Source organism: Callorhinchus milii, unplaced genomic scaffold (assembly GCF_018977255.1).
Source record: "Callorhinchus milii isolate IMCB2004 unplaced genomic scaffold, IMCB_Cmil_1.0 Scaffold2, whole genome shotgun sequence".
NCBI classification, from domain to species: domain Eukaryota; kingdom Metazoa; phylum Chordata; class Chondrichthyes; order Chimaeriformes; family Callorhinchidae; genus Callorhinchus; species Callorhinchus milii.
This window is the reverse complement of record NW_024704743.1, coordinates 114,419,083-114,445,494: the sequence shown is the minus strand read 5'-3', so window position 1 is coordinate 114,445,494 and position 26,412 is coordinate 114,419,083. Positions and strand designations below refer to the sequence as shown.

General features: G+C 41.4%; 1 protein-coding gene across 1 annotated transcript in view; it reads left to right on the top strand.

The window, feature by feature from the left end:
• cunh8orf34 (chromosome unknown C8orf34 homolog) overlaps positions 1-25,474 on the top strand; it is a 157,063-nt gene extending 131,589 nt beyond the window's left edge. The window contains 6 exon segments of the mRNA XM_042332422.1: positions 1,225-1,316; positions 4,505-4,578; positions 8,578-8,698; positions 12,065-12,537; positions 14,560-14,629; positions 24,758-25,474. Of these exon segments, the coding sequence (XP_042188356.1) occupies positions 1,225-1,316; positions 4,505-4,578; positions 8,578-8,698; positions 12,065-12,537; positions 14,560-14,629; positions 24,758-24,765 (838 nt within the window). The 3' untranslated portion in view covers positions 24,766-25,474.
• Positions 25,475-26,412: the final 938 nt, after the last annotated feature.

Here is a 26,412-nt window from a genome sequence, read left to right as displayed (position 1 = left end):
AAAGGGGCTCATGATCCTCTGTCTATCACTTTATCCCTCATGCCAGTTTGCACGTCTCCGTTTCCCTGTATATTGGGTCAGGGCTCAGTTCTCATGGGTCACCGTGTCATGCAGAAGGTTCCCTGCAGGAGACGCACTGTTTTTTTCACTGCTATTTACGTTTTTCCCCCTGAGCGCTTGTTAATCCCCTCAGTCATAAGAAGGTCACCCACTTAACTTTGAAAAACTCGCCTCCATTCACTGAGGTGATGCGAGCGCAGTATCGTAAACTTTAATGACTTCCCAGGGGATGAAGGCAACTGTTCAGTTCTGATGTGTACACATTCCTATTGCAGGCAAAGATTAGACACCCCCTTGTGTCTCTTTGCCAAGCTGTTGTCTAACCTGTTAGGTACCATCAAATTGAACATTTTAATGTTATAAAAACAATTCAGTAAAGTTTGCGTTCATTTACTCGGATGACACTAGGGCTGAGTGGTTTGTACTGTGAGCAGAGACTGGAGAAAATGGGACTTTTTCCTTTGGAACAAAGAAGGTTGAGCAGTGACCTGATCGACATCTTTAAAATTGTAAGGAGTTTTGATATGTTCAACAGGAGAAATTATTTCAACTGCTCGGTGGAGTCAGTTTAAGATAGTTAGTAAACAAGAAAATGGGGAAGTTAGGAGAATTTATTTTCAAACACAGAGTGGTTAAGATATGGAATACCCTGCCGGGAGTTGTGGTTGAGGCAGAATCCATATTTGCTTTCCAAAAGAAATAGATAGATATCTAAAATGCATAGATAGATATCTGAACTACAGGGGTATGGGGAAGAGGTCAGGTAAAATGGGACTGAAAGGATTGCTCTTGAGGAAGCCGGCACTGACACGATGCGCTGAATGACCTTCTTCTGTGCTGTAGATTTCTATAGTTCTATTTCACTGCTCAATTTCAAATTAATAATCACGTCTTGAAATTGACTCTGCAAGATCTGCTCTGGTAACCTAGTTGGTTTGAGTCACACTGACTACTCAGCGCTTTGGGACGTCCTCCCGACGTGAAAGGCGCTATACAAATGTAATTTTGTTATTGTTGTTGCACTTGCCACCATGAAAGTTTCAACAATGTAGATGATGTTTCATGTTATGAAAATTCTTTAAAACCCTGAATCACATGATTTGCCAAAGGTCAGCAGAAGTTACCCTGAAATAACAATGCGTTCTCTTACCCCTCTTGGTCTAGACTCCAGGGAGACAATCTGATGGAAGAATCAGATGATGGAGCACTGGTGTCACATTCCCCCGAACAAACAGTGCCTGGACCACTTGGAGAGAGTGAGTAAAAACCTCTATGCATAAAAAAATGGCTTGCAGTAAAGTGAAAGGTGCATTTGTAGGGCTTCCGTTATTTTATTCACTCCTTCCCTCGTCTCGTTCAAGATCCCTCTCAAGACCTAGCTCTTTGACCACGCTTTTGATCATTCTTTCCCCTCCCTACATCTCTTGGCTCCCACCCCCCAGCTTGATGCCAAGCCAGTACTGTCAGCAGTACTCCAACTCCCTGCTTGTAGGCCTCCCCAACCGCTCATCAAGATCTTGGTCCTCACCTTCAAAGCTCTCCATGGCATTGCTCCCCACTACCTCTGCGGTCTCCTAACCCCCTACCAACCTGCCCGCTCCCTCCGCTCAGCGGGCTCCGGCCTGCTTCACATCCCCCGTCTCGCCCCCCTCACTATTGGCTGGCGGGCCTTTTGCTACTCTGCCCCCACCCTCTGGAACTCCATTCCGCAGTCCCTCTGCCTCGACCCCTCCCTTGCCTCCTTTAAAACGCATCTCAAGACCCTCCTCTTCAACCGTGCTTTTGGTCACCCTCCTTTCCCCCCAGCCTCCATCCTCCCCGATTCTGATCCCCTGCTCGGTCCGAAACGCTGATTGTCCAGCACTTTGGGACATCCGTCCGACATGAAAGGCGCTACACAAATGTAGTTCTGTTGTTGTTGTTGTTGTTGTTGTCAGGAAGCAGCCTAGTTCTGATGATTAGGATTATTACTAGTTTTATTAGTTAGTTGTATCAGCTGATTGTACTGTTTGTGCACAACTGGTTGGTCTGACTTGCTCTGAAACCATGCACAGACTTCCATGTATCTATCGAACTGCAAATGTGCAAGTGTGCTCTGATTTTTCAGAAGAAGCTTTCATGCACCCCAGTCACTTTAACAGAATGGTTAGGCCTATAGATATCTGTGCTCCCAATCACAGAGAACTGTGCTTTTCTGCAGGTTAAAAATAGGATGCTGGCTTAACTCGAGTGGTTCCCTGTGAAACAGTACTCAAACAGTGCCTCTGGGGATCACTAAAATGTATTCCTGGTTCCCTGCCACTAAGCTGGTATTAAGGATTGCCTCTGTCGTTCAGTTTCAACCTGCAATAAGGTGTGCCGCAGCCCAACATGACCCAGTAAGACCTGAGAAACTTGTGACTGTCTGGTTTAAATCATAAGGTGTGAACCTACCAAGGTTGCGTAATGAACATCTTATCTGGTGTCCCGTCTGTCAGTCTGCAACTAACCTCATACAGGCTCCTGCTACAGGAGCAAGATGTATGTAGAGTAGATGACTGTACAAAGGTCAAAATGATCCAAACAATTCTGAGCCAGAAGCAAGAACTTGTATTTATATCGCATCCCTGTTGTAGGATAACGTCTCAGAGCGCTTCATAATGACGGCATAAGAGAGAGGAGAGAAGGGGAGGGAGGAAAGGGAGGTGACCTTAGACATGATTGAAGAGGTAACTTTTGGGGCAGAATTTAAGACAGATAGAGAGTATTTAAAGAATAGATTTACTGTGAGATATTCCCGAGTACTTCCAGCAGAAGGATAGAAGTCTAACTGGGATCCAGACAGTTCAGACATAGGTTCATCAGGATTCACGTGAGAATGTTAAATCTTTCAGTCTAACTCAATATAGTCTAGAAATTCTATAGCAGTGTTTTATTGTTTAATTTTGTTTTTGTTGGATTAGAAAAGCACCAAAGATTAGACTGATATACAGCCAGCGGCAGTGACACAGTTCCATAAGGTTTGCATTATTATAACAATAATAATCCCTAATTTAGCTCCTTATCACGTCGGTGAAATGTCTCAAAGCACCCTCAAGCCTGCAAAATATTGGGGATTATTAAATGATTAGGATATTCTGTTGTAAACACTCATAATGGTAGGCTGTAGATCAATGTCATAATGTATAATATTTTTATTTCTAAACTATGACTTCCTTTATAAATGTTCATATATTTATTGTCATACGAGCTTCCCAGGTTCTGCTTATGTCTCTCTAACCCACACGCACTCTGATCTCATGAAGTGAATGAGATTAACCCAGAGGGCGTGTGGTGTGTTTGTACGTCTCTGAGTTTTCTCTCTCCCTGTAGGAGAGCATCTTGCGACTGACTGTTCAATGCCTCAAGACCATTCTACGTTACAATCTCGCTATATTAGATAGCTGGTAAAGAAATTAATTGAGGGATATTAGAGATGGAGCAGTAGGAGATTATAATCTTTGTATTTATACATTTGCTTTATCTTACTTTGGCACCATTGGTCCTATATACACCTACAACCACAACATATCACCCATTAGGAAGTTATCAGAACATCTGTATTTAGTGCCTTATCAACCCTCTAGTTCCTCACTCACCGAGCTGAAAATGCAGTATGTGACTTATCCCCAACAATAACACATAACTGAAAAGCGATACAAACCTGTATTTCATTAACAACAGCTTTGTGAGTGAACCATGCCCTCATCCTCCACACCAACCCTCAAAAGTGACTGAAAGCGCAGGCAAACAGATAGGTCTAAAGGTGGGTTTTGAAGGCTGAGACTCCAGGGTGGAGTTCTAAAGAGTGGGAACAGAGTGACTGAATATTTGTCCATTGAGGTTGGGAGGGACCTGGCAGGGGATGTGAAGCAGGCTGGTGTTTGCTGAGTGCAGGGTGCGGCTGGGACAGTAGGGTTATAGGAGGTTCACAGAGGTAGGGTGGAGCGAGGCCATGGAAGAATTTAAAAGCGAAGATGAGAATCTTGAATTTGATCCTTTGAAGGATGGGGAGCCAGCGAGGCTGGGGGGATGGGTAAGGAATCGGGTATGGGAGAGAAACACCGTCTCTGAAATCTTGCTATTGGATCAGTTGTCGGAAGAGTTCTTTACCTAGTATTGGATACTTCCTCCATATCATCCCACATCGGAATTGATTCCTTCTTGTAATTTGCAATTCAAATATCTTTGCGTAGGAAATTCTGTAATGATAAATCTTTAATGTCAAAACAAAACAAATAAAGTATCGGCTCAAACTGGTGCATTGAGGCTTACCTTTACTTAAATTGGAATGAAATGTTTTCTGATGCAAATTCCTGACTCGTATTTATTTAACCCCACATTTTTGACTTGAGTGTTTGAGATGAATTGTTACTTAAAGATGATGTGAGCGTCTAGAAATTAGTTTTGTTCTGTTTTGGAACAGCTCCATTGCCTGGGGTGGAAAGAGCGATGGAAGGAGACAAAGAATTTGAGACTGCTTCTCAAGTATCAGGCCCAGTAAGTAGATTGAATTACAGTCGACTTGTCCTGCCTATCGCGGTGAATGATCTGTCACGATAAACCTGCTTGTGAAATCCATTACGAGTCTTAAGTTTTCCTTGAATTGAGTTAGGTTTTATTGCAAGTAGTATACGAGCCTCAGGGAGGAAAAAAAAATCTATATGGATATTTTTGGATAAAATCAGCAAAAAAAATCTTTAAACCATTCAGTGGAAACATCACCCTTACAGGAAATTGATAACTATGTTCAGAAATGTTGAGAGGATTTTGCCAATCTATCATAGAAATCTGTCAACTTTCATTTCCACCAGTGGTTATCTGTTCGCTAACCTGACAATTTTTTCTAAGTAAGCATTATACTTTTACTTATTTACATGTGGCATGAGCAACAACTAGACAAGCGAAGGCTCTTTAGTCTTGAAAGGAGACATCTCAGAGGACCCTATATAAGTGTATACAATTTTTAATGGGACTGAAAAAGTAAACCCAGAACAATAATTTAGGATTCACCAAGTCAGTGGAACAAGAGGACACAGGTTTAGAGTTACAAAGATCAATTTCAGGACAGACACCAGGAGGGCAATTAATTACTTTTATTAATATCCTTTATGTTACCCACCCAACCTGTGGTCACTGATTCACCAGTGTTACCACCACATTTACTAGTTTGAGGTGTAGGACGCGGTGTTTGAGAATGACACGAAAAAGGACTTGCCTTTTTGTATCATTCAAATCCTGTTATGAGTAATCGCTGAGGAATACAGTGTCTGTTTTGGGGAGTAAATGCAGCAACATTGTCCCACAAACGCCCAATTATTAATTAACCTGAATGATTGTTGGCCAGGGTATAGGGAAACATCTCTCTTCTCTTTGCAATTGGTGTTTTGGGATCTAAAAGCCACCTGAAAAGTTGACAGATGAGTTAAAGTCTCCTTCATCTGAAAGTGCAACATTCTTCCAGGACTGCACTGAACTGTCAGCCTGCACTATGATCTCCAGGCCTGACATGGGGTTGAATTTATAACCTTCTAACATAAAGGTGAGAATATTACCGAATTGAGCCAGGCTGACAAAGAGGTTCTGTGGAGTCTATTCCGGTTCTTTGCTGGTCACACTAATTAGTTGCTGAGTTCAGGTGAGCAATCTTGAAACTGCTTCCGCTGCAGAGTGCAGCCCTGTTGTAAACTTTGAGCAGTGTACTTCAGGTTACACAAGACGATACGTGTGCAGGATACAGATTTAAAGACAATAAGCACCATTCAAAGAGAAATGGATCAATTAACCAGATGCCTGAGGAGTGGCAGATGGATTTTAATGGAGATAAATGCAGGGTAATAAATACTGGGACAGGAAACAGCAAGCACATTAAAACAGTGCACGTTAGCAGAGAAGGAAAAGGATTTAGCAGAAATTATTAAACATTCACTGCAGGTTTTCAGGTAGTGGAATCTAAAAAGGGCTCCTGCAGCAAAAGTGCTGTGCAGCCAGTGGAGAAAGCTGCTGTGATGTATGACAGTATTTACAAGATTAGAAGATTAATTTGGATGAAGAAGGTCCTTTGGCCCATTTGATCTCATCTTTCCAGAACAGCTACCCTCCCATCCTTCCAGGCTGTTTCTAAAATGAGTCCAGTGTCCTGACCTCAACCACCATTCCAGGCAACCTGTTACAGCAGTTCATTACTCTCTAAGTAAAGAAATATAAATACAAGAAATGCAAAAAGGGATGTTTTGCAACTTATTAGATCTAAGCATATCTTTTAATCACAATCTTTTAATGCCTCACCCTTTTTCCAGGCCCCTTAAAACATCTACCACCCAGGTATCTGTCCATCTCTGTTTTAAACATCTCGATTGATTCTGTCTCTCTAACTTTTAGGTACAGAGGATTTCATATCTTTGTGTTTCGCCCACAAGATACAGTCGATCCAGTTTGCAATATATTCTGTGAAGCACTTTGAGACGTCTTAATGACGTAATAAGGCACTTTATCGAATGCAAGAATTATTATTCTATTCCCAGCCCTCGGTGTGAAGAAATGCTTCCTGATGGCAGTTCACGTGTCTTGGTTCTGATTTCCTCTTGTAATTAATGCCTCTCGTGGCTGCCATAACATTTCAGTCTATTAGGAATGTTCCTGTATCAGAAATGTTACCGATTGCTATAAAGAAGAAAGCAGTCATTTCAAAATCAGCTACAAGTAGACAGACATGCGATAAGAACCTTTTAACTCTGTGAGTAGTCATTTTCAGGTCAGAATCTTTGCTTCAGCGTATTTCAGGAGATCACAATCCCGAGCCTGACTGTTTCCTGTAACTGATCTGGAATGAACACTTTTGAAAGCCCACCTTGAAATCGGAATCAGTTTTGTTCACTGACATGTTGTGCTTGGAGGCAGCAGTTTTCATTAATCTGTGAGATGTTCAGTCTGACTGCTTTGTGCAGACTCAACCCTTGAAAATGTCATTTGTTTCAAGAACAAATTAGATCGATTTCTGCTAGAAAATAATATCTCAGGATACAGTATATAGTTTGGGACACAACATAATAATAATAATAATCCTTGCATTTGATATAGCGCTTTTCACGTCTTCTAGATGTCTCAAAGCGCTTCACAGAATATGCTGTAAAATGAATTGACCGTATGTTTGTGGACGACACACGGCAGCCAATTGCGCACAGAGGTGTCTCACAAATAGTCGTGGATTGAAAATGACCAATTTATTCTTGTTTTTTTTTGGAGTGATTATTATTAGGCGTGTGGAGTAAGGAAACTTGCCCAAAGTTTCGCCCTCTGCCTGGAATTGAACCCAGGTGTCTCGCTTGCGAGCGAGTGCTCTAACCACTGAGCTACAGGACTCCACGAGTGACTGTCAAGTGGAAGGCGAACTAGATGGACATTGGTCTTCTTTCAGCAAATTCTTATATTCTTATGTTCTTGAAGAAGAGTGTTCAGAATTCCACTATAAGCAGAACTCAACTTAACCAAAAGGAGAAAGTGAGAAATTGCATTTTGTAGTGTAAAATCTAAATGTACAGGGTGTTCACAAAGCCCTGTTAACCCTATTTTTTGTTACACAGTGCACTAACCAACAACTGAAACATGTGAAAGAATGACAATAATTGTATTTAGAAGTACATAGTTCTCTTCAGTATAAGTGTTTAATTCTACTTAGACGTCCAGAGGATTGGTGTGAGTACCATCATTTTCATGGCAGATAATGATTCATCGCCATGTTTGGTGCAACATCTTTCGTAAGATGGATGGAGTGAGGAGGAAGTTATTGGTATCAGACATTGCTATGGTCGACTCATCTATAACAGAAAATAAACATTCATTGTAAGAAGAAAAACGCGGAGGCTGGAGGTGGGGTTAACAGGACTTTGTGAACACCATTAGAAAATGGAAACTTCCCATTGCTAAATATAAGACATGTTTTAAACTAACCTTTTGGAAAGCACGAAAAACTGGCACTAGATATTGCCCTAGCTCAAATTGAGTTAGGCAGTATGCCTGAATATGCTCAGGGCTTTTCAGTGGGGTTTAGGCTATCATTATTTGGAAGTTAAGAAATGTAGGTAATTCAAACATATCTTAATAATGTTGTTTAAACAAGGTAAGGGATAAATTTAGAAACATCGCAAATTTCACCTCATTAGGCAATAGTAGGAGGATATATGACCTTTGAGACAAAACTTGGTGCTTGCTCCTCTTCTGACACTACTTCCTCTCGGTTCCTTGTTCTTTCCCTTTATATTGTTCCGTAATAAAGGTTTCTCCAATTCCCGTTTAAATATTGGCTTCAACCTCAGTAGCCACTTGTGAACAAAATTTCTGGGTTCAAATAGAATTAGAAGTTTTCCAGTACTTTTACGGATTTTTTACACCTCCATTCGGAACTGTGAACATTTTGACTCTTGTTTAACACAGTGCCCTCAATCAGACACTGTTGCTAAATTGCAGTTGTTTGTGTTTTCTCTGTTTGTGTCCTTGCAGCTCCAGCCAGCCTGGGAGTCCATTGTACTGTCTGCTCGAAGTGGAGACTCTTTGAACCAGAAGCAACCAAAGGAATCCTTGGCCTTGAAGAAACTGTTAGCTGTGGAGAAGCATCTCCTGGGTAAGTCAGAGTGTTCCAGGGTGTCTATGTCAGCCTGGCTCTGTTGGTAGTACTCTCACCTCTGAGTTTGAAGGTTGTAGATTTAAGCCCCACGTCGGGGATTCTGAACTCACCTGGTCTAGGTTTACACTCCAATGCCTGATGGCCATACTGCAACCACATTAGAACAATTTATTGCTCATCACTAGATGCCCTGAGAAGCTGATGATGGATCTTCTCTTTTTTCAAATCCTTCAAATCCTCATGGGGATGGTCTTTCCATGATGGTGTTAAGTATATGTTGCAAATAGAGCCTTTGTCTGTATCAGAGGGATAGAGTACAAAAGTGGGGAAGATATGTTAAATTCATATACAACCTTGGTGAGACCATATTTGGAGCACTAAGTACAACGTGCAATTCTGGTGGCTATACTACGTGAATATTGTTGTATTGGAGAGAGTACAGTGGAGATTTACAAGGATGTTACCAAAGATGGGTGAATATAGCTATCAAGAATGATTGGACAGATTGAGCTTTTCTCTCTAGAGTTGAGATGATTGAGAGGGGATCTGATAGAGGTGTTTAAGATTATGAAAGGATATAATAGAGTGGCCTTTAATGGGTTGTTTCCACATTTAGGTGAGTCCAACATGATGGGGCATAAATATAAGATAGCAGCTAGCAGAGCTAAAAGGGAATTTAGGAGGAACTTTTTCACTCAGAGGGTGGTGAGAATGTAGAACTTAATTGCCAGAAACTGTGGTAGAAGCAAAACGCATTGATGTGTTTCAGAAGAAACATGATGCATACATGAGGGAGAAGGAAATAGAAGGGGAGGGAGAGGAGATTTGGATACACTTACGCGTGGTGATGGGGTTTCCCGTGTATCAGGCACCTAACTGTCTGCCCAAAACAAATCACCAGTAACAAAATGTGATATATAACCAGCAGGAACGCTGAGAGCCATTGCTGCTGTACTCTGGTACTTGTGCTGACTGTGCTATCCCCCATATTCGTTGGAGAAAAGTTAACCAAAGCACCTGAATTAGAAGGAAAATAATACACTGTAGTTTGGCAGAGCTTGACTCCTCACAAGTCAAGGATGAAATGATCCGCGCCACCTTTCAAAAATGCATAGGATGGAAAATTTGCAAGAACTCCCAGACTTCCGTTACACATGAAAGTGCATTCCTCATTTGGTCTGAATTATTAAGAGGCTTGAATCGCGTGCAATCGGGATCCTATTTTTGCCATGCTATAAATGGAGACATTTCATCTATTTCTTTCCTAAAAGCAGCCTTCAGCTAAATGACTGGATTTGGAGCCTGCTTGTGATCAATCGAGCAAAACAAATAGGAACCAAAATAAAATGTTCAGTCTTTACTTGGTTTGCCCTGGATTCAATAGAAATCTGCCTGTTCAGGTGGACGCTAAAGTTCCCATGGCACTAGTCGAAAAGGGAAGGGAATTTCTCCCATTGTTCTGGCTGACAATCCCTGACATAAAATTGGCCACTCACTTCATGGCTGTTTGTGGGACACTGGTGTGTACAAATTTGAACACCCTTTTCTTTTAAAATAGTGCCATGGCATTTTTAACATCCATCTGAAAAGGCAGGCGGGTGCTCGGTTTAATATCTCATCAGAAGGATGACACTCCTGAGAAGACAGACAACCCCAGCAACACACTGGAATGTAAACCCACAAACTTTTGACTTAGGAGTGATACTATTTTCAATGGAGGCAGCATACCTTTGCTGTGTGAATCCTTCAAAATAATGAACAATTCATTCATATTAACCTGGACCCATAGAATTTTACTAAATGATTTATTTGTTGGCTCAAACATTTTTGGCTGACACTGATCACATCATTTATCTCATTAAAATTTACAGCCCAGAAGGAGGCCATTAGACACATTGAGTTTGCACCAGCTCTCAGAGCAAGGTGATTATTCCATCTCGTTGTCCTGCCCAGTACCTATAATCCTTCAAGCCTCTATCTTTCAATATCTGTCTGTATTCATCTTGAAACACAACACCCTCTGCCTTTGCCATCTTGCTGGGCACATCTTCTTCAAACCCAATAAAATGACTTGCCAATCCCTTCAGCAGAAGGACTGTACACCTTTAAGCCAGTTGTTATACAAAATTGTTGAAGGAACAGATGTGGAAAGTGCAATAGCTACCCACCCATTGCTATGGTGTCCTTCACGGGGATGAGGGTCAGTAATCAGACGTGAACAAGGTTTAGATTTACACTCACTCTCTGCTAAGAGGTTAGGTTTGCTTTAACCTCGTGGGACTGAGTACAACAGGCATGATTCTCTGAAAGTGAGTCAATTTATAGACCTTGGCAAATGGTGAGTTTTTTCTCGCCGTGGCCCATACGTTTCTGGGTGAATATACGATGGGGAAAATTCCATAATAAATTTGCACCGCTTGTTCAAGCAAAATTACTGATCTCCATGGAAATCACCTGTTATATCCTTGTTGCACTCCACTCCATTTGGTGAAATAACCCACTTTTATAGCAGTGTCAATTTCGTTAAAGGGTCTAAGGTATACTAAAGCTAAAAGTGACCAGTATTCTGCTTATCCTTTATAACAGGAACTCCCTTCATAAAGATTTAACACACAAATCGCTATTTTTAGTGATCAGAGCACATGAGACACCCATAGCCCTGAATTTCCACCAAGTCTTAGCCTGTAATCCAGTTTTGTCCATAAAAATAAGGAGGTGCAGAATTGTTGAAAATTCTTCATTTCAGCCCTAGTTTAGAAGCCTTTTTCTTAAGAAATGTGGAAAACTGGCTTTGAAATGAAGACTGAATTTAAGAATTTTCCACAACTGGAAAATTGCATCAATTCCAAATTTTAAGACAAAATAGTTTGAGGAATATGTTAGTTTGAGATTGAATTTTGGGCCTCACTACATCTGAGCTGTGTTTTCTTCTCTCAATTGGTGGAGTGTCCTGCCCACACTCACTATCCAGGCTCACACATAATAATAATAATGATACTTGCATTTGATATAGCACCTTATCATGTCTTCGAGACGTCTCAAAGCACTTTACAGAATATACTGTAACATGAATTGACTGTATATTTTGTGGGCAAACCATGGCAGCCAATTGCATATAGCAGTGTCCCACAAACAATCTTGGATGAAGTGAGCAATTTATAGTTTTTTAAAAGAATTATTACACCCGGAAAAGTGATCCGTCAATTAACTAACAACCGGGTTCCTACTTACTGCTAGGTAAGCAGAGACGTGTGGAGTAAGGAAACTTGCAACCTAGCCACTGAGCTATCCAAACCTGTTGATTCTAGTGTGATTCTTGTTGGATGCTAGTGTTGAGTGCTACAGCACATGCTTCTGTTACAGAACTTGAGAAGGACCACGTGATGAACGCACTTACAGTCGAGAACGAGATGCAAAGGAGTCCCAACAGCCAAAGCAGATTGAACCCATCGATTCACCTCAGAAGCTTACTGGGACAAAATTCTAGGCCTCGGACACCAGTGAGTCTACTTGGGAAAGAATCTCTACTGCTGAGCCCAGGAAGCAAATTACCACCAAGCCCCACCAACCAAGGCAGTAGACCAGAAACTCCCAACAGCTGGTCTCGAACGTCAGCCCTTCAAGGAAGCAGGCCCACAACCCCAAACAGTCCGTTATTTCAAACTCCAACTTCCAACAACCCTGGGAGCAAAGAAGAAACCTTTGTTAATCCAAAGAACAAGCCAGTAAAACCCAGCAATCAAGGCGGGAGACCCCTAAGTGACTCGTCCATCCAGCCTGGGCAAGTCGCTGGAGTAAACATCGAGAACCTGACTCAAAGGAACTATTTGTCTGAGGTGAGAATTTATAAATTCATATGAAGACAACTGATAACAACAACGGCAACTTGCATTTATATAGTACCCTTCATGCGGGGCAGAGTCTCGGAGCTCTTAAAATGAGGGAGTAGAAGAACAAAGAGGGAAAAGAACCATGAAGCGCTTTGAGAGGTCCTCCTAAATTGAAAGGCAATATATAAATGCAAATTGTATTCTGTTGTATATCCTTCAGAGTCTTTATACAGTGCAAGAGATGTTCATTTAGTCCCACAGCTTTAAACTTAAGCAACAAATCTTCAGAGGGTTGCTCAGAAAGATTACAAAGACCTGCCAAATCCTTCCACTGTGGTGGCTACAAGATCGATTGCGTCCTAAAGTCAGGAACAGGTTTTAATAAGAAACGAGCATTGAACCTGAAGGCTGAAAAAGTTTGCATTGATTTTAAATCAGGCTGATAAATAGCACAGGCTGACTTTTTGCTGGTGAATAGAACTATTCATTTATTAGGTAGAAGATCTAAGAGGATCTGCACTATATCTGATGGGTTTCTGTGGGAAAATAATTTTCCATTCACAGTCTGGTGAAAACAGGAAGTGTAATTACTAGATCCCTCCGAGTTTTCATAAGCGCCTCCAATCCCTTAAACTAATATATTGTTTAGACTAGGAGTGTGATTCATTTTGTTGCTATGGGCAGTTGTTTTACTTCTGTAAGTTCTAAACTGTTGCTGGAGTTTCTGACCTCAGCAGAGACGGGTGACCTTCTCACAAGGCATTCCATGTGGCACCAGCTTCAGGTTTTTTTCCCTGTAAAAACAGAAACATGTGTATCGATTGGCGTGGAGAAACGTATTCAGATGTGTTATCTTCTCGCCAACGTCTGAGCACCACTGGAGTATGTTTTTAATTACACGCAGCATGGCGATTAACCTTAACTCTTCGGGAACCGAGGCCCAAAAGTCCACCTACTCTTCAATTCTCAGCCTACCCTGTAGCACCGTTTTGTCATAAAATTTCAGATTAAAATTAAGATTTCTGAAAAATTCTTAGACTCATTCTTCTGCTGGAAAGCCTATTCATGGTCCATGAGCATCCATTGGAGCTGAATTTCCATGGGCTGCTGTAACGTGCATAGATATATGATCAAAGCCAATGTTTACTCTTTGAAGTACTTCATCTCACGGTGAGGTGCTCGTAACACTTTTCCAAGGAGCATTTATATAATAAGGATCCTTGCATTTGATGTTGAGCCTTTCACATTGGGAGGACATCTCTAAGCCCTTCACAGGATTTATTGTGAATTTTAATATTTTGCAGGCAACTGCAGTTGCTAATTCGCACACAGCAATTCGTACAAACAGCCATGAACTGAAAGGCCAATTTTTATCTAGGGGATTGTTGGCCAGGACACTGGAAGAATTTCCTTTCTTTTTAAAGTTCACCTGAACAGCCAGACAGGACCTCAGTTGAATATCTCATTCAAAGAACAGAACGTCTAGTAACAGAGTACTTCCCAATAGCACTGCACTAAAGTCTCAGAGTAGACCATGTGAGTTATCAGCGAATAGGATCAATAGGATTCAAGAATCAATCTACTTAAGCAAAATAATTGTAGACATTCGCTTACAAAATACACAGTCACTACACTTTACAGTAAATCCTTTGAAGAGCTTTGAGACATCCTCCCAACATGAAAAGCACTACATCGAATGCAAGGATTATCCCGTCTCTGTAGCTCTATAAGTGCACCTTTTATTTTACCAGTCTTTTTTTACACATAGACACAAAACCATCCTCTGTATATCGGCGGCAGTCAAAATAGCCAGTACAATCTGTCTGTGAAAATCTCTTTACACTTCAAGGTTATAAACACAGATAGTTGTAACTTATCAAAGGCACTACACATTCTTTTTATTTATTTTGCACTGTTCAGCAACTTTAATTGTTAGAATATTGATGTGCAACTCAGTGAGTGATGTGAATGCTAATGGGTCTAAAATATATTTTGATGATTTTTTTTCTCTTTCACCCCACACCCCAGGATGAATCTTTTCAACAGCTTCAGGTTACTCGACAGCCTTGGATGCTGCCAAGTGACACGGATAGTGAAGGTAAAGATGTTGACCAAGACAAACGATTGATCTCTGTGAGCTGGTAGGATAGAGTGTGTAAAAGCCAAAGCGCAACTTCATTCCTGGTGAACCTGCAGCTGTGTAGATCCCAGCATTTCAGTGATGGTTCAGGGGATTTAAAAGTCAAGTTAAGCCGTTAATTCTAGTAAGTTCAGTGCTGCAGTGAGCAGCTTTTGAACCAAGTTGGGGGCACAGGCGTGCAGTTTGTACCCACGGCAATCATTGATTAGAACAAAATGGAGCAATAATCACAAACCACATTTCTCACCAGGCTGGGGCCAGTGCTGTAGAAGTCCAGTGTACTAAACAGACCCATCGGGGGCATCCTTGGGGTCTGGAGGGAACATTAAGCGGAGTTGGCGTCTGACCAAACAGGCCATGGTAGAGATCCATCTACATAAAGAGTGGAAGAGCTGGCAGGGGATGTTGAACAGATTGAAGGTCATAATGATCCAGTCTGCTGGAATGGAAGGATATTCCACACCGCCTGGTCTTGCTGGGCAGCAGATGTGGACTTTATTATTGCTTTTTTTTATTACTGCTGAATTCCTAAAAGCTCCACTGCAGGAGGGGTTGTTGATGGGTTGATGGGCACTCTGGCCGTTTTTGTCTCCCTTCAATGGTGGCAGACTCCCAATCCAAGTTAAGCTTGTGGCATGTAAGATGCATGTCTAAACAGTTCTCCTTTGTGGTTCTGGGCTTGCAACAGAAGGGTTTCTTTCAGCCCATTTGTAAGGTTTCAGCCCAGGACCAGCAGTGAGGTGGATTTTGGTAAAAAGGGATTGCAGGGACAGGGAGAGAGCCCTGTCCTATAGTAACTGTTGCTCAGCACTCTGGAGGCAGAGTTGGCTTCACAGTGATAATGTATCTGGGATATTTCTATGTGTAGGTGGCACACAACTACGTGGAACTCTTAGCCTGGTTTTGCTACTTTTAAGCATGGTGATAGGTTTCCACTTGTGACAGACACCCGGCTGACCCCATTATCTCCAAAGATTAGATTGGTGAGGGTGATATCACGAGTAACATCTAACAGGAAATGAAATAGGCTGGTGAGAGTTTCTTCTTGTTTGGTTTAGTCTCGATCAGTCGCCTCAGGATATCCAGGATTGTTTCACCAAGTGAAAGATCGAATTGAGTAAATCACTCTATTCACAAGTTTGACTATTCACCTCTTCACTATGAGACCCTGAGGTGTTTTGAAATTCAGTCAGCGACTGCAGCTGAAGACATCTTACTGCCTCTGGCATGTACAGTACGTGCAATAATTTCTATTGTGGACGATGGAAAGAGATATTAAGTACTCCCGCCTTTCCTGGCCTTGCCTGGTGATGCCAGACATCACCTTAGGCTGAAATAGTTAGCTACTCTGAAGCTATTTTAGGATATGGGCATGAATCACCCATGGATCCCTCCCTGTCCACATTTGGAACTCTCTCCCCAAATCCTTTTGCCTTGCTCCCTTTGTTAGATCATGACTGAAGACCGCCCTCTTCGACCATGCTTATGGTCACCTCCTACCTCCAGTTCAGCTTCAGGCTCCGTCACTGTTAAGCGCTCTGAGACACTGGCCCGCATGAAGGGCGCTATATAAATACAAGTTGTTTTTGTTTCCATTCTTTCCGTTGCAAAAATGCTTTACTTCCGCTGAGCCTCTCCTCAAAGAGGTATGGTTCAGATCAGTGATGGAACAGCGCAGGAAACACAGTATGAATTACTGTCCCAGTATTCCATTGTGCAACATGTGGGATGGTGCTCCACTACATTGCAGGAACAATAACAACCTGCATTTATATAGCATGCTTCATGTAGAGTATTACCTTGGAAAGCTTAATAAGGACACTGTCGGATGCCCAGAAAGGGAGGAAGGCCGAGGTGTCCATAAGCGCAGTTGAAAAGGTCCATTTGTTACGTAGGATTTAAACAAGATAGGTTTCTAATTGACATAGAAACAGGAGTAGGCCATTCAGCCCACTATACTTAATAATAATAATAATAATAATAATAATAATAATAGTCCTTGCATTTGATATAGCGCTTTTCACATCTTCTAGACGTCTCAAAGAGCTTCACAGAATATACTGTAAAGTGAATTGACTGTATATTTGTGGGTGGACTTTGCGCACAGCAATGTCCCACAAACAGTCGTAGATTGAATTTATTACTGTTTCGTTTTTTGGAGGGATTACTATTAGGTGTGTGGAGTAAGGAAACTTGCCCAAGGTTTCGCCCTGCCTGGAATTGAACTCAGGTCTCTCGCTTGCAAAGCGAGTGCTCTAACCACTGAACTACAGGACTTCACTTGGACTGCCATTAGATCATGGCAGGTATAATCCCATCTCCCCATCCTTTTCTCTACATTCCTTGATTATTCTTACTTTCAAATTAGCTGCTTATCTCCCTGTTTAACATCCCAATCAATTCTGTATCTACCATCTTCTGAGACAGTGCATTCCACATTCTCACAACTCTTTGTGTCAAGAAATGTCTTCTGGTTTCACTTCTAAGTTAACTCTAACTTGAAGACCACGCCCCCTTGCTTTGCATCCCTCACATATGTGAGTGGACAATTTTCATTCAAATCATTCCTTAACCTTCCCAGCAGGAAGGAAGATAACCCAAATTTATCCAGCCTGTCATCCCATCAAAGTAATCCCTGTTCATCCCAGGTATCAATCTGGTGAATTAGAAAGGAATGCCTTTTAAGGCCAGTATCTCTTGGACAATGAAATATCAAACAGGCATTTCATAGCTGAAATCAGATTTGCAGTATCAGAACTTTGAGAATCAGTTCTCTGATGGTCACCTCAACTAAGGAATCCAAAAAACAAAACAGTAATAAATTGGTCATTTTCAATCTACGACTGTTTGTGGGACATTGCTGTGCGCAATTGGCTGCCGCGTTCGCCCACAAATATACAGTCAATTCACTTTACAGTGTGTTCCGTGAAGCGCTTTGGGACGTCCTCCCGATGTGAAAAGCGCTATATCAAATGCAAGTATTATTATTATTAATGTTGAATCCAAGCACCTCCATTATTTATCCACTAGGGGGTATGCCCGAGGGGTAGTCAATGTAACCCTTCCCCCATCCCCATCCCAGGCCACTGTTGCACTCAGCTGGCCCATCTGAAACTGATGAAATCCAACCTCTGGAGCAACCCTATTAGATGTGTATTTCAAACTTATTTTATGTCTTTTTTAAAAAAAAAGTTGGGTTCTTCAAGCACAAGTGTTACAGAACTTCTGTTGCTCTGAGAAAGTGCTGGTGACTTTCAGAACGCAAAATTAATAGTTTCACTGATGTTGCATGAATATTGTGAACCATTTGAAAGAAGTATTTGGTTTAAAACTAATTGGTAAGAAACTTGATATTGGCTTGTGTGTAGGCATGCTGTCCAGGGCATGTTATGTATACTGTTTGCAACAGAGTTAAGATGAGAAGATGTGGTGTGCAAATACAAATTTAGCCATATCTTCTGAGCTGGACAACAGATATATGATACCTCAAATAGTTTGCTGGCTGAGTAATTCTTTGTTATCTCCAGGGATATCACGTAATTGATAAAAGCTTTCTTAAATAAGTAACATTGGCAAGAAATTGTTAAAGATTGAACATTCGCTGTACAGAATGCCAATTTTAATACAGCATTTGCAAGATTTTTAAAGATAGATGGGAAATGTATATTTTGCAGATAATTTTAACACTCGAGCTGTACTGAAATTGTAAATTCAGATCTCTGTTTTTTCAAAAATTGTTTTTTCAGTGATGTCCTTTTGTATGTTAGTCTGGTTCAGTTGGTAGCACTCCTCCTCTGAGTTAAAAGGTTGCAAGTTCAAGCCACACATTGGGATTATAAACTCGATCTTGGTTGACACTCCAGTGCAGTCCTGGGGGTATACTGCATTGTTGGAGCTGCCATCCTTTGGAAGAGATGTTAAACCAAGGTTTCATCTGTCTGTTCAGGTGGACATTAAAGATCCCATGGCAATACTTGAAAAGAGACAGGAGATTTTCCTGGTTTCAGGCCAACAGATAAAATTGGTAATTTACTTTATGGCTGGTTGTGGGATATTGCGGTGTGCAAATTGGCTGCTGCTTTCACCTACAAAATACACGGTCATTCACTTTACAGTAAAAATTCTGGGAAGTACTTTGAGATGCCCCAGTGACATGAAAGACACTATTATCAAATTCAAGTATTATTATAATTAATCTAATAAAAAGACGACTGAGAGCAACAATTTAATTAACATGATTTTCCTGGTACTTGGCATATTGGAGGATGGGGGGGGAGGGAATCTTTTTCTACAAATGCAGTCATTAAACTTAGTAATAGTTACATATGAAGGGTTTTGAGATGTTTCAACCTTACAGGTGTTAAAAAATCAAACAGGGTTCTGATATTTATAGACCTGAATAACAACATTATAATGAGGACCTGCTCCCTTTTTTGTTTTAACGGAAGCTGTTTTTAGTTACTCGGGCAAGGACCAAACATTCAATGGTTAATGTTTGCGTGATCTGCACTTTAATATCTTACATCTTACATTTGCCTACAAATACACAGTCGTTGCACTTTACAGTAAATCCTGTGAAGTGCTTTGAGAGATGTTCCTGATGTTAAAGGCGTTGGATCAAATACGAGGATTATTACATTTTTATTATCTATTATGGTAAGAGGCAGAAATTGTGTAATATTATAATTGGGATCTTGCTCAATATATGAGCGTGTATTTCTGCATAGTCACTCTGTCATTAGAACATTTTACACCTGGATCATGTTTCCAAGTGAGTGAAACAGTTAGGTAAGAGATACCTTGTCACTCTTCGATGTGCTGTGTTTCACCATCCTCTCCGAGTACTGAATTTCACACCTAATTGTCCCATCTTTCAGCAGCTACAATTACTGCAATATCTACAGTCATTCGGTATTGTCGGAGCCCATGTCTCAAGCTGAACACTTCTGACTAGAGACCAAAACTCCCTTGGGGCCCACAACCTGCATTAAGACAAATTAACCAAACTGCAATGTAGCCTCGATTGCCTGCCACACTTGGGAAGAAGCACAAACCACAAGATCACAAAGATTGGTTTGGATAAAGAAGGCCCTTCTGCCCATGCAATCTCATCCCTCCAGAACACCCACTCTACCGTCCCACCCTACCTTACCCCAGAAGCAGCCAAAACACTCATCCACACGTTCGTCATCTCCCGACTTGACTTTTTAAATGCCCCCTGCTCTGGTCTCCCCAGCTCTACCATCCACAAGATCCCAAACTCTACCACCCGTACTAAACTCCATACTCCCAGTTCTAGCCAGGCTCCACTGGCTCTCTATTGTCGAATGGATTGATTTTAAGATCCTCACACTCATTTCAAATCCCTTCATGCCCTGGTACCTCTCTACCTCTCCGACCTGCTTACTCCACAACCCATTACCCGCTGCCTCTGCTCGACTGGCTCTGTCCTGCATGTCCCTCGTGCCCTCAGTTCCACCATTGATGGCCACACTTTCAGCTACTTTGCCTCGAAACTCTGGAACACTTTTCCTCCCTCCTTCCTCCTTGCTCCTTCCTTCCCCATCTTTAGGTCATGCCTGAAAACCTTCCTCTTCAACCGTGTCGATAGTCACCTCTCCTAGGCTCGGCGTTGTGCTCTGCCACTGTCAAGCGCTCTGGGACGTTAGCCTGCGTGAGGGGCTGTATAAATGCAAGTTGTTGTAGTTGTCTCCCATCACTACATCAAGCTACTTTTTAAAAAAGTCTATGCTGTGGCCTCAACCACCTTACCTGGCAACCTGTTCCAGTCAGTGAGTACCCTCTAGTAACGAAAACGTTCCTGGTTTCTGTCCCGAAATTACTCAGCTCCTGCCTCTCACTTGCTCCCTGAGTCAAGTCTGGGATGCGCAATAACGTGGTTGTCTGTAATACCTGAGCAGCGAGGGTTTCATACAATCTAGTATGGCTTTGGAAATAGAGTGTATTGTGCCCTATTAGATACATAGAGAACCATAGAAATTTATGGCACAGAAGAAGGCCATTCAGCTCATCTTATCTGTACCGAATCATCTGTAATAACTTCCGTTCATCTAAATAATAAAGAAAAGGTGTGGGATGGAGGAGTCAAGTCATCAAGCCTGAGGTATGGGGCATGTCACCTTAGGTATAGGAGTATGGGAGACAGAGAAAGGAAAATCAGAGCAGGTCCAATGTGGATAAATGCACTCAGCTGTTGGAGCTGAAGGTTTTTGAGAACCATTTCTGGCTCAGCCCTAAGTCTTGACCAAGGCTCTCTGATATCCCAGATAACTACAAAATTAACTAAACATGTTTTGTATTTTTTGCTAGGGTTTACGATTAAGTTACAGGAAACCAAACTACATGCAAATCTGTATCAAGTCAAGTCGTCAGTTCGTCAATGGGAAATTATTAGAGGCTGATTTTCGGTCTTTCCCAATATTTTCTTTTAGAATCTTACAGTTTGCAGAGACCAATCGTGCTTGTAGTTGTTTGCAGAGTAACTCTATAGTGTGCGACTGTGAGTGCAAACAGGACTAAGTAATCTTGGTCTGATTAAACCCTGTTCACTTCCACATTGCCTGCCATCATTTCTGGCTCCCATTGATTACAGCGGGAAGCCACAACAGGCTGGAATTCACTCACGTTGCCAGCAGTTACTGGAGGACAAGATCTGGGTTGTTAACCCAGACTCACAGGCTTCCCTTTGCACCAACATTAAAAGCACTTATTGCCTGATTACCTGCTTGAGCAGTGAAGAAACCGCATATGGAAAACTGAATCATTCCCTGTCAGGTCAATTCATCATGAGACGTTGAAATAAATCTTATAGACCCAAGCAGACGTGGTATTCTTTTGATAGTGTGAGAGTGCTGTATCTCACAGGAATTATGGTTTATATAAGCAAAAGGCTCAAATGGTCAATTCAAAACAACTGATGTTTTCTTATGAGTTTACTACTGTAAAAATATTTAAGTACTTCAGTCAACTCCCTCCCACCTGNAAAAAATTATAAAATTGAAGTACACTAGTAGATATGTAAGCTATGGATTTCACTTGTGATTACATGATTCATGGTGCAGGGACCAGGTGACGCACCACTCTGTGAACCTCTGGATAAGGAAAGCTGAGAGATGTGAAATAGTGCTGGACCTGCTGGCAGTGTTGTTGCTGTCAAGTTAATGTGTAGAATATCTTCATCAGTGACCCTACAGTCCTAGCAATACCAATGATCTTGTTTTGTTGTCCTGGGTCTAACCCACATGAACACTGCAACTTACAATTTGTGATAGAAGCTGTTGTTTTTCTTTGAACTCATGACCTGCATGGAAGAAAACACCTACTGCTTGGGCTAGAAGATACATTGCTTAAAACTGAAATATCCTCTAGAAGTAGAACATTCAATCCAAACTACTGCCTAGAAACCCCATAAAAAAGGTGTTTGCAGTTTCTTCTACCAGAGAAATAATTCCCTGAATTTCCTGGTGAGGGAGTGGTCTGCTGGAGGTCTACTATGCTAGGATTGCTGACTGGAGGAGACCCCCTCAGGTACCTATGTGGTGGGTCTGTTTTGTCCCACTCCCTTTATGTTGAGCAGAGATTGGCTTCTTGCCCTGTTCTTGCCCAGAGGATTGATTTCAAGATCCTCATCCTCACCTACAAGGCCATTCACGGCCTTGCTCCCTCCTACCTCTCCAACCTACTATCCCCCTACCTACCTGCCCGTACCCTCCGTTCCTCTGGCTCCGGTCTGCTCCACGTCCCCCGCCCCAACCGCCCTACTATCGGTGGTCGGGCCTTCAGCCTCTCAGCCCCGAGGCTCTGGAACTCCATCCCCCAGTGCCTTCGCCTTGCTTCCTCCCTTTCCTCCTTCAAGGCTGGTCTCAAAACCTTTCTCTTTGACCGTGCCTTCAGCTCCCCTCTCGACTCTCTTCCTCCTCCTCGCTCCCTCCCTTCCCTCCCCTCACCCTGACCATTTCCCCCTCCTCTCTCCCTCCCTTCCCTCCCCTCACCCTGACCATTTCCCCCCTGCTCGGGTCATGACCCAACTGTGCAGCGCCTTGGGACGTCCTCCTGACGTGAAAGGCGCTCTATAAATGGAATCTTGTTGTTGTTGTTGTTGTTCTGGATGCCAATGCCTGTGCTTCAGAAATGTCCTATTGGGACTGGGTAGTAAAATCAAGAATAAAGCAATATACCGCTGGAACATAGGAAAAGGAGTAGGCCATTCAGCCCCTCGAGCCTGTTAAACCATTCTATTAGATCATGGCTGATCTATACTTCAACTCCAATTAGACATTTTTTCTCCATAATCCTTGATACCATTACCTAACAAATATCTATCCATCTCATTATTGAAAATTCCAATTAGTCCAGCATCCACAGCCTTTTGAGGGAGAGAATTCCAGATTTCCACAACTTTTTGTGTTAAAAAAAAACACTGCCTGATTTCACTCCTAACTGGCCCAGCTTGAATTATAAGATTATGTCCTGGTTATGGATTCTATCACCAGAATGGATTCTCTGTATTTACGCTCTCTTTATCATTCAACACCTAAATAGGTTTGAAATGTCCTGGAATGTAGAGTTCCATTTTGCAGCATTAATTAAGTCTTAATTAAGACATTGAATCGCAGAAATGGGGACTCTTTGAGTTAACTGGAAGTCCATCATGTGAACCCAAAGGAACTCTGCTCCTTTGTGATCTTCTTCTCAGGCACAGATTCCACAGTTTGATTGGAGTTCTAATAGTATTGCTTACTTTGGAATTTCATTAAGAAATAAGGCAAATTAGGTTCATAGAAACCTCCAGAAAAAGATCATCCCAAAATTCCACAATGCAACCGTATCACAGCCCTTAAAGTACTTATCGAAGAGACCATTAAACAAAAAACCGATTAGCATAATAGGAGGTGACAAACTCTGTTTCATTCCATATCTATCATTATTTTGCCCTATACATTTTCTTCTCGTTCAGCCGGGTGTCTTATACATGCTTAACAGGACAAATTATGCATAACAGTATCCTGTCCAGACTCAAAATTCCGTACATTGTAGGCCACCGACACATGGAAATTTCTCTGCTACTGGAATTGAATGCATATTCTCTCCCTGGAGGGATACACCCTAGTTATCTATTTAGTATCTATCCTAATTAGTTTTGCCCTGGCTATCTAATTACAAACATTCCGGGATGCTACCCTGCATGAAGGGCACTATATAAATACAAGTTGTTGTTGCTATTAGTATTGGGCACAGAATGGCAAGAGTCAAGGGTTGGGGAACTCCAAAATGTACATTGGGGTACTGCTGGTGTTTAATTAAATAGCACTGTATAGCATACCTTTGAGAGCACTGTTTGGCAAGCTTCCCACTGCTTGTCTAATTAGGACCACCATATCTAATAGCACTTTTGCTCAGAAGGTTAATATCAGTATTGTGGCCGAGTGGCCACAACAACTTGGATTTATATAGCACCCTCCAGATGCCATCTGGTGTAGAGGGCCCTATATAAATCCAAGTTGTTGTTGTTGTTGTGGCTAAGGCAATAGATTAGAAATCCATTGAGAAATTTCTTGTGTAAGTACGAATCCTGCTGATTGCTAGTGTCTTGACCTGATAACCCCATAGCAGCCTGTCCGCTTCCCTCCACTCAGCAGACTCTGTCCTTGCCACCCCACAATCGGCGGTCGGGTCTTGAACCTTTCTGCTCCCACCCTGTGGAACTCCATCCCACAGACTCTTAGCCTTGGCCCCTCCCTTGCCTCCTTCAAAGATCATCTCAAGACCTTCCTCTTTGACTGCACCTTTGGTCACCCTTCTACCTCCCTTCCCTCCGCCCCTCCTAATCCAATCCTCCAGCTCGGGGGAACATCCTTGGCTGTTCGGTGCATTTGGACCTCCTTCCAATGGGAAAGGCTTTGTGCAAATGTAATTTGTTGTTGTTGTTGAGTTAAGAAGAACTGCTGCTCCCGGTACATCCTATGGGTCAGAACAATGTACTGTACATTAAAGTAAAACATTACATTTATCATAATTCTACATATAATTCAGTGCAAAAACTATTGTGCTTTCTGTTTCTCCAAGGTTTATGATCTGATGCAAAGATTCAACAGAAGGGCATGACAACACTGAATATGCAACTAACTGAAGACAAAGGGAAAATTTAATATCCTCTGTACATTGAATTAAAGCTACAGAAGTTTTATATTTTTATAAAGTACAGACACTGCCTGTTATTAAGAAATTACATAGGAACAGAAACAATGCTTTGTTTCAACACTTACAATTGGATGGAGTGAATGCAATATAAAGTATGACAGACTCAAAGTGTAGCGGACAGACTGCACAGCTTACAGGGGGAGAAAGACAACTGGGGATAAATTTGATTGTTTCATTCATAGTTGTGCCTCTGATCAAGAATTTCTTGCATTTATTTCAATATGTTTGCTGTAACCATTTGCTGTAAAACCTGGTGTATACGTTCCACTCTTATTGCTGTGCATGTTGTACAAATTACATTGGTGTCAAATGATCAGTGGTGCTACACTAGCCACATTAGAGGGTTTATTGGAGGATTTAAATAGATGTCATATTTCGGGTACATACACTGGATTTTACTGCAGTAGCGGGGTTCTGGTAATGCATCCTCATCTCGATTTGTATCTTGTACATATAACAATTGAAGGTTTTTCTTTACTTTGCTTCTTTTTCCTGTTTTTGATACAAAATCAGTGTGCATTCTGCTTTTATTTTGTAACTAAAGAAAAGAAAGACTTTGGAACAAGAAAGATAAATTGAGTTAAAAATGTACATATTTGATGTGTTCGTCTTTGTTTGAGATACATGATGAGGTGAAACAAGGTTACTGAAGCAAACAATGCTAATGTTTTCTGACATTGCACGTCCAAGTCAATGGCTGCTAAATTGTTTCTAATGTTATTTTCTCATTACCTACCGTGATGCTCCAAATATATATTTTGTCTGGTTGTGAATACTGCTTTTATTTAAAAAAATGCTCTTCATATCTGTGTATCGCTGTAATTATCTTTTTGCCTGGAAAATCCCCCCAAATAATCTATTGTCAAGTTTAATATTTGCAACTAATTTAGCATTTTCTCTTTCTCTAACAAGAAAGGTAAATTGAGTCAAAAATGTACATATTTGATGTGTTCGTCTTTGTTTGCAGAGATACACAGAAATGTCCTTTTGTTAAATATTTTCAATGCTTCATCTTGATTGTTGGACTGGATATGTGTCATGAAAGCATATTGAAGTTAATAATATGGATTGGAGAGGTTGTAAGAAAATAGTGCTACTTAGAAAATGTATTTTCAATATTATAGGTGCTCCTGGTGGGACATATGGAGTTGATCATATAACATTCAGTTGATGACAATCTCCTCATATAACACTGAGTAATTTAGGTAAGCTCAGAAACCTTAAGTTGACTTTACATGTCTGATGTCAACTGCAATGCAGCATATTATATATCATTATATTCAATATGGTAATCTCAATAGAATATTTACCCGGTCGTGATGGCACTGGATCTAATTTGTGCTATTTCTTAGCAGGATTCCATTAATAAAGGAATATGGTTGGGCAAATGAGAACTCCTGCATAACTGGAAGTATGTAATGCCAATTCTTGGAAACTCCCATTCTAATGTAATTTCTGAGTGGAGTTCTCATGGATCGAGAGGGAATTCCATTGAGCAATGCCATAAAGTAGACCCCATG